The 16,089-nt window shown below is 38.9% G+C and overlaps 1 protein-coding gene across 1 annotated transcript in view; it reads left to right on the top strand.

Annotated features, from left to right (window-relative positions):
• arid1ab (AT-rich interactive domain 1Ab) overlaps nt 1-16,089 on the top strand; it is a 110,259-nt gene that overhangs the window by 70,816 nt on the left and 23,354 nt on the right. Inside the window, exons 5-8 of the mRNA XM_081377340.1 lie at nt 14,524-14,764; nt 14,896-14,970; nt 15,466-15,630; nt 15,747-16,053. Of these exons, the coding sequence (XP_081233466.1) occupies nt 14,524-14,764; nt 14,896-14,970; nt 15,466-15,630; nt 15,747-16,053 (788 nt within the window). The remainder of the gene's footprint in view (nt 1-14,523; nt 14,765-14,895; nt 14,971-15,465; nt 15,631-15,746; nt 16,054-16,089) is intronic.

Here is a 16,089-nt window from a genome sequence, read left to right as displayed (position 1 = left end):
GTTCTTTAATGTCATCCATCATCATTTTGTGGCTCTTTTAAGTATCAGTTCGGTTACCGTTTAGGCGCTGGTACTGTTTTAAAAGTATCAATTTGGCACCGGTATAAACCAAACGGTACCCAACCATATTTATGCTGTGCTGGGACGGTCAGTTGAGCAACAAGAGCGCAGCACATTTCAATTCTCACAAAGATCGCCTAGCAAGACTGGTCTCAACGAGAACACAAGTCCGTTCTTAGAATTGAGAAACAACCCCAGTATAGAACTCCATTACCCATAATATTCAAAAGAGATCCACCATTTAGAGAAACAAAATTAGCAGTCTTTACTAGCAAACTTATTTTGTGACTTGATGTATTTTTTTATTACTTAAAATCATTTCACAATGATTGAAATTCAGTAACAAATTTACACAGATGTGCCAAAACAGGCTTAATTTATTTTTATTTTTATTTATCCAAGAGCAATTTTGCGCCTGCACTGTTCATGATGACTTTCAGTCAGGGCCAGCACTCCAGAGGGGATTAGGGGGCGTTCACATGGGACGCAGTGCCAAGACCCCTGGGGTCTTGAAGTGTTTTTTATAGAATGCATGATTTAACAAGAGTATTCATAACTTGGCACAAGATGCTGAAACAATGAGATGCAACGCAACAGCCAGTTTATTTGTTGAGTATTTGAGACAAGAAAATTGCTCTTGGAAAGATCCGTAATTTAGGGTGACGTGAGGATATGACCATGGAGTGTGAAAAGTGAGTTATCAGCTATTAGCAAAGCTCAATAAATGAAACCAAATCGCTTATTTTCTTCTCAATGTCTTTCTGAGCTAGTGCAACTTGTAACTCTTTACAATGTGAGTGGAAGGGCTGCACAATAAAAAAAAAATAAAAAATCGCTATGGCTCCTTTTTAATTAAATATACTCACTGCACGTTTTGATGCACAGCACCATAGCCACAAGCAGCTCACGATCCAATGTTTTCAGTATTTCAGATTATATATCTTTAGTATTTATTTATTATATAGGGCTGCAACAACTAATCGATAAAATCGTAATGGAAATCATCGACACTGGGCTGCACGATTCTTGCTAAAATGTGAATCACGATTTTTCTCCATGGGAATGGAGATCATGAGATCACGATCATGATTCTCATTTTTTGAACCAAAATTTATTGCAATCAAGTACAGGAGTAACAAAAAATTGTCTCTTTTCTTTATTTTAGACCCCTTAAAGTGAATAATTTTAAAGCTTTGTTGTTGAATAGTGTTGTCAAAAGTACCGGTACTTCGGTACCAAGTCGGTACTGAAATTTTTAAAATGTGACGATACCAGCATTTCTGTAGTACCGATACCCACTAATAGGAGCTGCTTTCAGTTGCTTCTGTGTTTATCTAAGCATATCGACGTAGCCGACATATACCATGATATAGTGTCTGTGTATATTAAACCGCAAAAAGACTATTTAAATATTAACCCTGCATGTTCTGTTGGTCTCTGTGAGAATGAATGGCGCAGACGCGCGGTTTCATTTACCACACACACACACACACACACACACACACACGATATGATGACATGATGAAATTCATCTCCAGAGCCGCTCTGAGAGTCACTTCATGAGCATTTTACCGTTTCATTTGAGAAAAACTATCATCATATCATACACACACAGAAACTAACAGAAACAGAAAAGGTCTTCACGGCAACCCGTCAAAATAAAAGTTCGGTTTAACTTGAATAAATTGACAGAAATAATTATATTAGGCTACTGTACAGTAGATTTAGCCACTTCTCCATGTATTAAAAATACTACTACTACTACTACTAATAATAATGTGTGCATAAGTTGCTTAATTTTCACTTGTTTTTTTTTATGAGCAATATTTACGTTTAAACAGCATGTAGCCTTCAATGCTTATATGTATTATTTACTTATGATTACCATCATAATTTTTTTTTTTTTTTTTTCAAACAGTTAAATAAAATAGTTAAATAGTTTCAACAGATTTTGCTGTGGTACCGAAATTGGTACCGAGAACCGTAAAATTTTAATGGTATCGGTACCGACTACTGGAATTTTGGTATCGTGACATCCCTATTGTTTAACATAAGAGAACATTAACATATACAATAATAAATAAAAATAACTAAATAGAACCTGTGCTTTTTGCTCCAATTGGCACAGAATGTACATACTGTGTTTACGGGAATACTCGACTTGGCATTTTGAAATATTTCTCTGTTTATTTGGCCGTTTAGGCGCACAACCGGAGACAAAGGCTACTATGCTTGTCCGTGTTGCACTCGGAGCGCGTGCACAGCATCCTGTCAGTATAATTCAGTTCTCTTTCGCAACCTATCGTGCTTTTAATATTTCTTTTCAATATAAAGCACATTCTGCTCTTTTCTTTCTCTTTCATTCATGATTTGTTATTAATAACTTTAAACAGAATCATCAACTGAAATCTGCGCGGATTATCAAAAATACGACACATTTATGGGACATAAAATTGTCTCTGCGGCAAAAGTGAAAGTAAAAGCACAGCAAAGCACCCGTTTCAATAAAAAGATATATTAAAGTTTATTTAGCCTACTTTTACATTTTCGCTGCTGTTCTATTGGCTTGAATCCCAGTGCAGGAACTGTCCGACTCGTGACACTCACAAACAGCACTGAACACGCACTTTTGCCGGTACAACTTGAATATTATTATTATTATATACATTTTTCATTAACTTCAGTAGGCTGTACAACAAGGGAATTGTAATGGGCTGCTTTTTCTGCAGAGAGCCGATCTCTGTTGATGTCTTAATTTTTTTATCGTTTGTTGGTAAAGGGTGAGAGACCTTGCGAGCCACATGATTTTTGCCAAAGAGCCAGTTCCGTTCCCAACCACTAGTGTACACGAATCAATAGATTAAATTACGTGACCTTTCACGAACTGCCGTGAGATTGGGCTGGTCTGACAGGGTGGAGGGCGTGGCATCACGATGGTGTCACAACCCTATTTTGTTACTGTGTGAGTTAGTGTTGTCAAAAATATCGATATTTCGATAAATATCGATACTGAAATATCTGAACAGTACCAATACTAATGTCCCGAAGTATCGATACTCCCATACTAGCCGAGCTGTCACTTTCACTTGTCTCCAAAGGCGTGTTGACAAACACCACACGTGACCGCACTCGTCTCCTTCGCTCTGGTTAAATAGCAAAAGTGAAGTGAATTGAAAAATGGCGAGAGCGGCGCCCTCGCGACCGGCTTTGGTTGATAAAGAACAGAGGAAAGAACAGTCGGAGAATAGCGCGGACACGTGTTAAAAACACACCGCGAGCGGGCATGTCGGAGAATAGCGCGGACACGCGTTAAAAACACACTGCGAGCGGGCTGCGGGCACCCAAAAGATTGTTTGGCTATCAATATCCCTCACATCACTCTTTTATTTTAAATTCTGAAAACAGACTTAACGAACAAGCTCCAGGGGGACATGTACATTTAGCAGCATGTACCTGTATGCTACTCACCATCAATGGGTCACCTCTTTCTGAATTCCCCTATAACTAACTGTAACTCCTCTGTAACTTCTCATTTTAACTTTTCTGAAACATTAACAAAGATGGCCTAGTATTGTTGTTATGAGTGTGTTGTCTCGTTTTTCCACTGTAATTCTTAAAGTTAATATAATCTGACTGAGGAATCTTAAAAGTAAATATTTTAACTGTGGTCAAATGTAAATTAACTTGTGCCTATTTAACTTTATTCAAAAAAATATTATTTAATTCTGCAATTTGCCTAAATTTGCGATTATCATCAATTTGATTACACAGATATAATTAAACTAAACTGAGCTAGACAATATCTCTGAATTCAATAATAATATGCCTGAAAATTTAATGTTTAATCTTATTATTATACATTACTGACACGTTGCGAAGGTCGTCTGTTATAGGACAACTTAGTTTGAATAAACGAGCAGACACTGATTAGCTACTTGGTCGCCTATTAAACAAATAAAATTAATATCTCAACATCCGCACCAATGTTTTTTTTTTTTTTTTTCAAAGCCGCACCCGCCCGCCATCCCCTGATTGTTTTGCGGTCTATGGACGATGCAATGCTCTGCTGATGCGAGCCGCAAGAAAGCCCTTGTCTGTTCTAGAAAGGATGCAGCAAAGATATTTAATGCTAATGTATGAGGCATAGGCCTACGCTGAGTTTCATTCATTTACGATGAGATGCGCTCTAGTTCACAATGAAATGCAATGCAAGTGAACGCGGCGCACCCGCGCCTGCATGTCGCGGTTATTACTATATTGTCTACTATGTTTTCTTTTTATTTATTAAATAGGCTACATGAAATTGGTTGATGAAACATTTATTAAAATTAAGATACAATTTGTACAAAACGAAATTCGTTTTAAAGAAAGGCTTTCTACAAAGCAAAACTTAATGAAGTGGTAAAAATCATGTCTGATGATTTACAAAACTTCATTAAGTGGTAAAAACCATGTCTCCCGAAATATTGCGCATCTTATGATCCAATCTTTTATTACAATTGTTTTTTGAGCTAAAATGTAATACACATCATATATACACACACTGTATATGTTTCGTTTATCAAACATGTTTGGGGCCAGTCAAGGGCTAAACTGCACGATCACGGTAATGATACATTTGTTATTATTGCAAATGTTTATTGCTAATGTTTATTATTGCAAATGTTTTTCCTTTGTTTAATAAATCTCATAATGATGGCACATCACTATATCATAGTCGTAGCTTTTATTTCTATCTCAAATGATTGGCGGTAGGGGGTACTTGGCAAAGAATCAAATACAGTTGGAAACGACATAGATCACTAATAACACAGACTGTTAACAATTGTTTTTAATTAGTATTTAAACATTCTCTATGATAAAAAAATGTTTGTAAAAAATATTTTAATAACACGGTTTTGGCGGTTATAGAGTTCTAATGACGGTGTTCAACTATAACCGTCGGTCTCACGGTTATATACTAACCGTCACACCCCTACCATAGCCCTTAATGTATTTTTGGACTTGCAGACTTGGAGGAGTTCTGTTTACACACACACGCACACGCACACACACACACGCGACTTGTTTAAATACATTTATATTGTTAATAAATAACAATAAATTGTTGTTGTACCAGCAATATCTTCAAGTTTTGTTTTTCACTGTATTAATCTCAAATGTCATGATTTGCCAATGCAAGAGAGTAACAGTTAGCCTACTGGCACCTTTTCCCCCCACTTCAAGCACTGGCCTTGATTGTTGTAATATTCCCGTCTTTGCTTATTTTTACATTTTGAACATATCCCTCCATTGCATATTGCAGCCCTTTCTGTCGTGCCCTGGAGGATATGCAGGGCTCCAGACTAACTTTTCCACTGGTTGCACTGGTGCTACCAACTTTCTCAGTTGGTCGCACCAGCATATGATTTGGTCGCACCTTTTTTTTTTTGCTACAAGCCATGGGATTAATCAATGCATGCTGATGAATAGTGGTCTTAATCTGCATACCCTAGTTTTGCACTGATGTAATTAGACTGACAGTGACACAAGACCTCATGTTAGCAAAAAAATAATCTTTTAACTAAAAAAAAACTAATAAAAAAACATTTATGTTCTTTAATGTTTGATTATAATTTTACTGTATTCACATAGGGATGGGAATTGATAAGATTTTATCAATAATAATGCCACTGACGATTCTGATTATTGATCCAATTCTTTAACGATTCTCTTATCGATTCTTGATAGCACTGTGTGGAAAAATGTAGTCAAATGCTTTTCAAAAAAACAAGTGGTTTTATTTATTTTAAAGCTTAAGCTTGAGTAAACAAACTGTACTTTTTATGTAATTTATGTAATAAATAGAACCTTATTGTAAAGTGTTACTGATTAGTACACCGATTCAGACGTCTCCTGAGTTCATTGTTGAAAAGATCAGTTGTTTAAACCATTCATTAAAATGAATCGGTTCAAAGGAGTCATTAGTTCGCGAATTGGACGTGTCATGCGCGTTGTGTGATTATCCCAGCAGTTAGGACATGGACATCCAAGATTTGTGTCAACACAGAAAACATTTCATCTCTGAATAGTTTTTTTCGTTTAATTCGTGGTTTTTGTTTTGTTTTTTATGTCAGCTGAATGTCCGGAACACTTTTCAGAGAAGATAAGGCAACTTATTTAGCACAATTCACACCCAGCGGTAATTCAGGAAAAAAAAAAATCTCCGAATGCTCCACGGAAACTCTTCCGACCTTTTACCACCGTGTCGATTTATATTGATTAATATGCGCGCGGGAGAGAGAGCAAGACAGCGCCTAGTTTGGAGACGGTGAAGTCTTGTTTACACTCTCGCCTGACTCCGAAGAGAGAGAGAGAGAGAGCGCGCGCGCGACCGGGGCTCTCTCTCTGCTCGTTCTTTCAGTTAAACATGCGCAGCAGTTCATCTACATTACTCACCGATCAAATAAGACTTTGGCGGGCGCTAAAACAAGTTCAATGCAGGAAAATTCATGCGTGAATTTAACTGAGTAGTACATGACCATGCACTCGCACAAATGCGACCAAATCAAATTTTAACTCGCACATAATGGTCGCATATGCGACAATTTTGGTCGCAGTCTGGAACCCTGATATGTCTGCTGCATTACTCCAAAACCAATCACTTATACCGGTATGGAGCTCAACCCAGCCATGTGTCTGTTTCTCAATTGTTTGACGGGCGTAGTAACAATAACTAGGGGGCGTGGCTTTTGCGAACGGTCAGTTGAATATAAATAAGGATAAAGAAATGACAGTAACAGGTTACTTTGTCCAGACAGAGTGAATGTGTGTGTTGCTGCAGAACATTCCTCTTATCTGTTAACACTGAGTTTTTCTTTTTCTTTATTATCTTTTTTAAACTGTCCTTTTGCTTTATAGCTCTCTTGCATATAGCATATTCACTATATGTTTTCATAACATTCAGTTGGCACGTTTGTTTGAAGGACAGCATTGGGCAGGATGTGTAGTAGTAGTTTTGTCAACAAAAGTAAAACAAAATCGGGCCTTTTTTATCTATTAACCGAAGAAATAATTGGCCAACTAATCGACTATCAAAATAACCATTAGTTTCAGCCCTATTATTATATAAAATAACCTTATAATATTATTATTATTATTATTTTTTTAGTAGTATCTAACTTGATGTAAAAAAAAAAAAAATATATATATATATATATATTTTTTTTTTTTTTTTTTTTTTTTGCAGGACATTACATTTTAAATAGCTAACTTTCCCCAAATTGCGCCTCCCCAGTGAGTGGTGCTTGCCCATGTAGTCGTCACAGCCACAATGGTTGCCAGTGCATTGCTAGACGTTTGCTAGTGTGGTGTGGGTGGTTGCTAGGCTGTTCTGTAGTTTTTAGGCGCTCGCTTACTGACAAGTCAAAATAGCCCACCTATAAATCTGTATGGTATTCTCGTCTCAAGCTATCCATTGAACTTCTCAAGCCATATCTAAAGCCTGATCACATCCTTTGTGCACATCCCTCACCCTAATATGAGCAATAGTAGCAGTGATGCTTGCCTTCGCGAGAGGACTATCTGTGTATGTGCTGAGAGTGAGGCAGTAATGGCCGCTGGTGGAGGCAGGGCCCTCTCTCTCTCTCTCGCTCTCTCTCTATCCCCCGTCACTTTCACAATCAGTGGGCTGGTTGCGCCCCCTCATGGCTGACATCTGCACAGGCACAGCACACTGTACTTGGGTCCTCCTTCACTTTGGTAGAGATGTTTGTACTGCTCTGATTTGGTGTGAGCAGCAAAAATGTGGGTGTTGATAATCTGCAATTAATCTGGTGTGTGTGTTTGTGCACACGTCCGTCTTGGTGTATTTGGGTTTGCTTTAACTTGACGTCTTCGAGATGCGTTGCTCATCCAGATACTGTGATGCTGTGACTGTGTTGACTGAACGCCTCTGTGTGTGTGAATGCACTGTGACCTCAGCACTAGAGAATGGGAGCGGAGGGGGAGGGGGTGCTCTACTTTGCACTAATGTGTCAAGCACGTGGAGACAGTTGCTATGGCAACCTCACAGATGCAGCTGCGCGTGTGTTTTTTTTTTTTTTTTTCTGTCCCTGTCTCCTCCCTCCCTCTCTGCCTTTCCTCATTCTACTGTTTTGGCAACAGATGAATGGGTGTGTGTGTGTGTGTGAGTGTGAACAGGAAAAGGCGAGGGAGTGGATAGCATCCTGAGCCAGCAAGGGTCAGACAGAGTCTGTAGGTGCGTCCCAGTTTGCGTACTTATGCACTATTCTGTGCCGTTTTGTAGTAAATAGTGCACACACTGAAAATCACAAAAAGAACAAGTGAATTTTAAATACCTGGATGATGTACTCATTTAACCGAAAAAGTGTTGAACATTGGACTCAACTGTTGGAGGATTCCTTGCATTAAGACTCCAATTCTGGATGACAAAATAATCTTATACAATTTATACACTAGGCAGTTGAGTACATAGGGCATAGTACAAGTGCAATGCGTAGAGTGTGTCATTTGGGACACAACTTGTGACTGCATTCTATACCGTACATCCCTCTGCACGTTGTCTTACCTCTGACAGGATTTTCCTTCACCTCATTGTGACTGGGGTAAATAAAACCTCACAAACAGCATTTGCCACATCAATGTATTTCTGTTCAGTTAGTATACTTGAGTTTTTCCACTATGGTGTCTGTGAAACTACGTGGCTGCCTTGCATCACAACTCACTGGCCTGTTTTAAGATAAATATATTTAGATTATATTTAGAGTGCAATCCTTTGCTTATGAAAATCTTATTGTGACAAACCGATGTGTTTTAAACAAACTGCATTTTCTTTGTTTTGATTTGATAGACTAGTCGGGCTGGTTGTTGACAAATTTCTAGAGATTGAGCCGTATTGATTTTTTTATATTTTTTTTATAACCAATGCCGATTATTTGCATGTTTATGTGCCTGATAAGTAACCGATTTAGAACCAATATTTATTTTACTTGTTTTTGACAATCATAGCAACAGCACTGAACTGAATAAACTGTTTTACTTAACACTTTTTTTCAATACTGTAATTTCACTCCCGCCTTGCATACAAAACACTTCTTCATCAATAAATAGTTGCAATACTTGTAAATGGTGCACTGTCACTAAAGTGTTTTCTTAAAGCTTTGATCAGGTAAACAAACTGGTAACAAATAAAGCATGTACAAATAATTCTTAACAAATAAAAAAAGAAGCATAAAACATTTTAAACTGCCTGAAAATGTGTATTCCAGCTTTGAGATGCACATATTTTGAATTGGTTTTGAAACCCAGCCAGAGAGTGAACAACAGGAGAGGCAAGCAGAGGTGAAGGCTGGAGGGTCAGTCTGTGAATGCATGCTACAGTATGATGTATTGCTGTGTTCAGACAGTGTAACATGTTGCTCAATGCTGCTCTCATGCCCTGAACTGAGCTGCTACTCTTGACCTCTGTGTCGTCAGGAGAGTCCAGTCTGACCTCTCGTGACTCCCTGACATTTAGCCTAGAGATCACGGGGTCAGACAAGTTCATGTGACTGTCCTGTCAGGACAGAAGGGGTTAAGAAACCCTCAGCCATCAGTCAGATGACTGGTCTTGTGATAGCAGAGTGTGCCTGTGTGGAGCCACAGTAAAAGAGTGAGTGTGATAGAACGGGCTGGCTTTGAAGAGGATTGGATGTTTCAGTATTTCCCAGTTTGTTTGAACTTGAGATTAAATATTAAAGTCACAATAATCTAGCATTTTATCTCTTAAATTTAATAGATAGCTTACAGTAACAATACAGTGCTGGTTGAAAATTGGCAATGTCTGTAATATAATGTAAATGAACAGGTTACATGCACCCAGATATATTTGTTGACAAAGGTCCGGACTGTTGCTGAATAGGTGCTATGTAATCATTGGAGATCAAACACAGATTTTTGGCTGTTTGAAATTGTGCTAATAATGGATTTATGCATGGTAAAATGTATTAAATCATGCTGAAATTACAATATATTGATATCTGAATGCATTATCAAACTAGTTAAAATTATTAGGCTAAGAAACTCAAGTCCTTGGACATCTTCAGAGTTCTGTTGTTTCAGTTCTCTGTGTGTGCTTAATATATAGGAAAACATACATATAAATGTGACATCAGTCCCATGATGCTTCCTGAAAAGTCTTGTGTTTTTCATCCGTTGCACTTTCCACATTCATTTAATTGAGTTCTGTGAAGACATAAACTCGTGTCTGAGCTAAATTAATTTGTAACAGTTCTTTTGGTAAATTGCAGAAGTTTCCTGGGTGTGATTTTGTTATTGGGTTAGTTGCACACACACACACACACACACACACACACACACACACACACACACGGTCTGTCCTCAGGGTCTCCATTAATTAATGCCTTCTCTTTGGGATCAGTGATACACTCTTGGGTAATAAACACCTTCCTCATGGGTCACATATACACAGGAATCTCCTAGTAGACGCACACATGCCAACATTAACACACATCCACAGAGGATTGTTTCCTGTTAGGAGAGCAGACCTGGGTCATACAAACTCTCTCCATGGATGCAGTAGGCGTCTATGTGGCAGTTAAAACAGGAGCCTGAATCAGCGTTCTCCTCCTGTCTCTCCCTCTAGGGTTCCTCCAGCAGGTCACGGCCCAAAAATAGCAGCGGGCGCCGTTTCAAGTGCAAAACCGCCGACTTTGGGGCCGCAGCCAGTCTGCGAGTGTGAGATTTCTATGGGAATACTTGGCTAAGCTCCAGTCGGGCTCTTGAGTGTGTGTGTGTGTGTGTGTGTGTGTGTGTGTGTGTGTGTGTGTGTGTGTGTGTGTGTTTTTCTCGTTCCACTCCCACTTTTTTTCCCTTTCCCTCTCTGATCTGACTGGCAGATGAGCTTGCAAATTTTCACTGAACACATGCGCTCCACGTGACGACAGTTTAGTGTGTAAATATTCCCACACACACGAACTCCTCCGCTGGGAGGCTTTATGACTGACTGCCAGATTGATTTCAGCATCACACCCCATATGAACTCACTGCTCATTTTGCTCAGGCTTGCTTTCAGGCAGCCAGTGTTCTGTAATGGGCAAAACCATCAATAATCAAAGACACATGGTAGCACCAAATATCATGTTTATTTCATGTATATTGAGCGAACATTTTTCATATCTAATAGTTATTATTATTTTTTTTTTTATACTTGCCATGTTGTATTTGTTATGCACCGTTTGTGTAAATGTCGCTGATGTTTGCCCTGCAACTAGATTTATTTTTGAGAAAATGTGAAGTGTTTGCCTGTCCAAAACTTTGACGCAACAATGCTAGTTTATTGTTGGTGCTATCCAGATCTTTGCTATTAGGGACTGGTCAGGATGTTTTGAGTAGCCAATTCGTACCCCTTACGTTGTTATAAACCCATAAGACTTCTGTTCATCTTAAGAACACAAATGAAGACATTAATATTTTCTCATTGTTTGTGTTCATCCATTGAAAGTTCAGGCAACCAAAAAGCTTTAATGCATCAAAAATAGGGCTGCATTATTGTATTTGTCCTATTGGTTTTTTTTTGCCCCTTTTGTTCTTATTTTTAATAACAAAGGTAAATTAAAATAACAAAAATAACTGATCGTCCATCCCTAGTTTCAGGTGTTTGCTTACCTGGGTGTTCTTTATTTCCGTTTTGTCGCAGTCAATGTCGTCATATCCGCGTTGTCCCTGGTTTCCGCCTATGGTTTCCGCTCGTACTGCCATGGTAACCAGAGCTATGAGCAGAGCCCTCTGATTAACCAAAGCGACAGACGCAGACAACTGTGGAGTTCGCAATGTCTATTTGCACGCTGTTGTTAGTGCTAGTGTAGGCTAATGTTAGACCAATGAAACAGCGCTGCGTTACCTCACAAGTTTAATTTGTCTAATAAACTGACCTGTGAGTAGTAATTCTCCGTGTAGTTCGGTAGAATGAAATGTCCGTATTCCTTTTATATCCGCGGGAGCTCGCGTCGCGTGTGGAGCTGATAGCTGTCTCTTAGCAATCCCGAACTGCTTCATATCACAGTCATGATAAAAGCATCGATGTATTCAGTCATCCATAAACATTATTAGATCGGTCGGCTTGACGTTGACGACCACATCCATAATTCTTAGCATGTGTTGCGTCATCAAACTACGCCTTTGTTATTGCAAAGAGGTTAGCGACCCCTAGTGGCGAAAAATTCCATACTGTACGTTTAAATAGGTATTTTGTTTTGTTTACATTGATGTCAAAATGACATGGTCAGATTTGTTACGACTTATGTTTTGCAAAAGCACTGCTGTTCACTTTCAGAAGTTGTAGTGATGCTTTATTTTGCCACAAAGAATGTGAAACATATATTGGTTATGTAACTTTCAGTTTTTAAATATAATGTAAATTGATTTTACACACTTAAAGCATTATCGTATGGCATATCGAATATTGCATAATTTATCGCATCAGTTATCATACATTTTCTTCATGATCGTGCAGCCCTTATCAAAAAGTACAAAAAGACATTGTAAAAGTAATCCATATGAATCAAACAGTTTAATCCAGGTCTTTTGATCAGATACAGTCACTTTATATGATGAACAGATTTAATTTAGGATTTTATTAACACACAAACATTGATCAATGCTCATCAAATATGGTAAACATAAACATGCTTGCTTGCTGCTGTAGTCAGTGTTCGGCCATACACATACCCCTTTTCCACCAAGGCAGTGTTGGTGCCGGTTCGGAGCCGGTGCCTACTCGCGAACCAGTTCTTTGTTTCGACTGCCAAAGAACCGGTTCTCGCCCAGGAAAATTGGTTCCAAAGCGGCACCAACTCTTTGCTGGACTAGAACCGTTCTTTAACCACGTCATGCTTACGTCGGGGGCTGGGGGCGGGGTTATTGTCGAACTTCTTCTCGAACGTAACCTCAGTCTATAGTATTCCAGATGTGCAGCACAAATGTCTTCTAAACGTCGTCTTCTGACCCCAATATAGGATCGCAAAACCAGGAGAAACATTTGCAGAAAGACGATGTAGTCCGCCATTGTAATTGTTATGCTTGAAGTTGGCGCAAGCGTTTCTGGTAAAGCTAAGACGTATGGCAACGCACACAGTGACGTAACAACGTTGTTCGCTGGGCTCTCTAGTCAGTGGAAAAACAAACAGGTTCTGAGAAGGTTCGCAAGTTAAACCAACTTTGAACCAGCACCCGTTCCGAACCAGTTCTTTTTTTGGTGGAAAAGGGGTAACAGATTACATGACCCATATACACAAATTATAGGCCAATTATGATATGATTATGATTGTATATTATATAAATTATAATATGAAATGATTATATTATTATATAAATTATTATAATATTATAATATTTGTATAATTATAATATACAAATTATATTATTAATGTTGGTTGTATGGACATAAATGATGTGAGAATATTAAAGATATCTTCGTTTTTGTTCAGATGTCTTTTTAGTTTTTACAACATTTATAATGAGAATAATGATGATGACAGAATTTTCATTTTTTGCTGTGCTATTCCTTTAAGATTTAAATTGCGATGACAAACATCTCAGAGAGGGTTTTAACATATCTATTATTATGTTAGTAGTAACCATAAATGGAAGCAAGAAACTTGTCCCAATATGCTTGAAGTATAACCATAGACCTTAATTAGGGCAACGTCATATTATATTTTCGATAGGAATGAAAACAAGGCTGTGAGGAATAGAATAGAGTGCGTTCAATGGATTGTACTGTTGTTTAACAATCCGATTGTTCAACTGAAGAAATGTTTCTGGGGTGAAAAAAAGTTGTGCAAATTCTAGGACCTTGATGCAGTGTGTGCTATTGTTAACCTAGTTTTTATCTGCGTTAAATTCAATATGGTGGCTAACCTGACTAAGGTCTATAGCGTGCACATGCTTATTTGATATAACATTGCTTAGGTGTTCTGAAGGAGCTTTGTGTAACATTGGCCAGCACAAGATGAAACAAAACTTACGACAGCTGTGGAAGATCCACTGGTGGAGTATTTGTTATTTGTTCGTGAGTTAGACAGTAGCAAAAACAACTAATCAGAGACTGATATTGGTCTAAATATAGATAGGCCTATCATTGTTCTCATCTATGGCTTTAATATTTCACAATTAATTTGATAGAATTATGTAATAAGAAATTCTTTTTTTTTAACAGCGAATGCAAATGTTTTGCGAGCGAACGCAAGAGCATTACATTTTTTTTGGGCCTTTGTAGAAAGTACTAGCACACCTCGATTAAATCACATGATTTTATGTATTCAAGTCTGTAGCACAAATGGTGTGGCACAGGGACTCAGGGGTTTGTTCAGATTGCTTAGAATAAGCAACAGTAATGGTGAAGCATGCCTTATCACACAACACTAAAAACATTTTTTCATTTCCTCTTGTTCTCCTGTGCAGGATTTGTCGGGCTCCATCGACGATCTCCCCACAGGCACAGAGGGTGCTTTGAGCCCGGGCGTGAGCACATCAGGTGTGTCCAGCAGTCAGGGTGAACAGAGCAACCCAGCACAGTCGCCGTTCTCTCCCCACACCTCTCCTCACCTATCGGGTATCCGTGGCCCCTCTCCCTCACCCGTGGGCTCCCCCGCCAGCGGCCCGGCCTCGCGCACGGGACCCCTCTCACCCGGAACCATGCCTGGTGGGAACCTCACTTATATAATTTATTTTAATAATGCAGTATTTTTTTTTTTTTTTTGCTTATTTTTTTATATTATCAGTAGTTGCCCAATTTTTTTTTTTTTTTTACTTTGTTGTTAACATCACCTATAGGAAACCAAATGCCCCCCAGACCTTCGAGTGTCCAATCGGATGGTATATTACATTCCTCCATGAGTCAGGATAGAGGTGAGTCTTGATTAGTTTTTTAAATTACTGTGACATTTTATGATTTTTACAATTTGACTAAGGGCTGCACTATTAATCAAAATAAAACTAAAAATGTGAAATGGGTGAGTGTGATTACAAATCACAAAGCCTGCGATTTAATTAAATGTATGCGCTGTGTGCCTCATTGGCAGCGCGTCGACATATAGCGCCTTTGCGCTTCAGGCAACCCAAGTTTGATTCCCGATCCTCTCTCTCTCTCTCTCTCTCTCTCTCTCTCTCTCTCTCTCTCTCTCACTTCCAGTCTATGTACTGTCGTATGATAAAAGGCAAAAACGCCAAAAAATAAATCTTTAAAAAAAATATTGGTATTGTAATTGTACAGTTTTTCAGTAATGTAAAATAATTATATTTATCTTTAATATTTATTTTATTTTACAGTGAAATATTATTTTGTTTTTAATAAATAACGTCAAGGCTAGTTAACCACAGCATAACTGTGTCCGCTCTCTGCAGTATATATGAGGAACCCTCAGATGCCATACGGCTCTCCTCAACCCGGGTCAACTTTATCCCCACGGCAATCATCTGGAGGCCAAATGCATAGTGGGATGGGTTCCTTCCCCCAGAACAACACCATGGGTAACTATGGACCGCAGGGTGCCCAGTATGGACCTCAAGGTGAGAAGCTTTGTTTTGATTAAATATTTGACTGATGATTTTTAAGAACATCAAAAACAAATTTCACTTTTATTACTCTTGTCTAGTTTACCTTAACCTCAAAATCTACTTAACAGGTTACCCGAGGCCACCAGGTTATGGAGGCATGCCAAATGCGAACTATCCAGGTGGTCCTGGCATGAGTGGCTCCATGAACCCTATGGCTGGGCAGGGTGGAGGGGGGCCGTATGGAGGGATGCCTCCAGGACGCATGGGTCCAGGTCAGATGGGTACGAGGCCATACGGCCCTGGAATTGCCCCCAACATGGGCGGCATGCCCCCTCAGGTGGCATCTGGAATGTGTCCACCACCGGGAATGAACAGAAAGCCTCAGGATCCTGCTGCAGCGGGCATGCACCATGGCCCATCCAACTCCATACACAGGTAGAGTGCACCACAAGCTGCTTTTAAACTTAAACT

This window comes from Scardinius erythrophthalmus, assembly GCF_964197995.2.
Source record: "Scardinius erythrophthalmus genome assembly, chromosome: 10".
Classification (NCBI taxonomy): domain Eukaryota; kingdom Metazoa; phylum Chordata; class Actinopteri; order Cypriniformes; family Leuciscidae; genus Scardinius; species Scardinius erythrophthalmus.
This window is presented reverse-complemented; position numbering and strand designations above follow the sequence as displayed.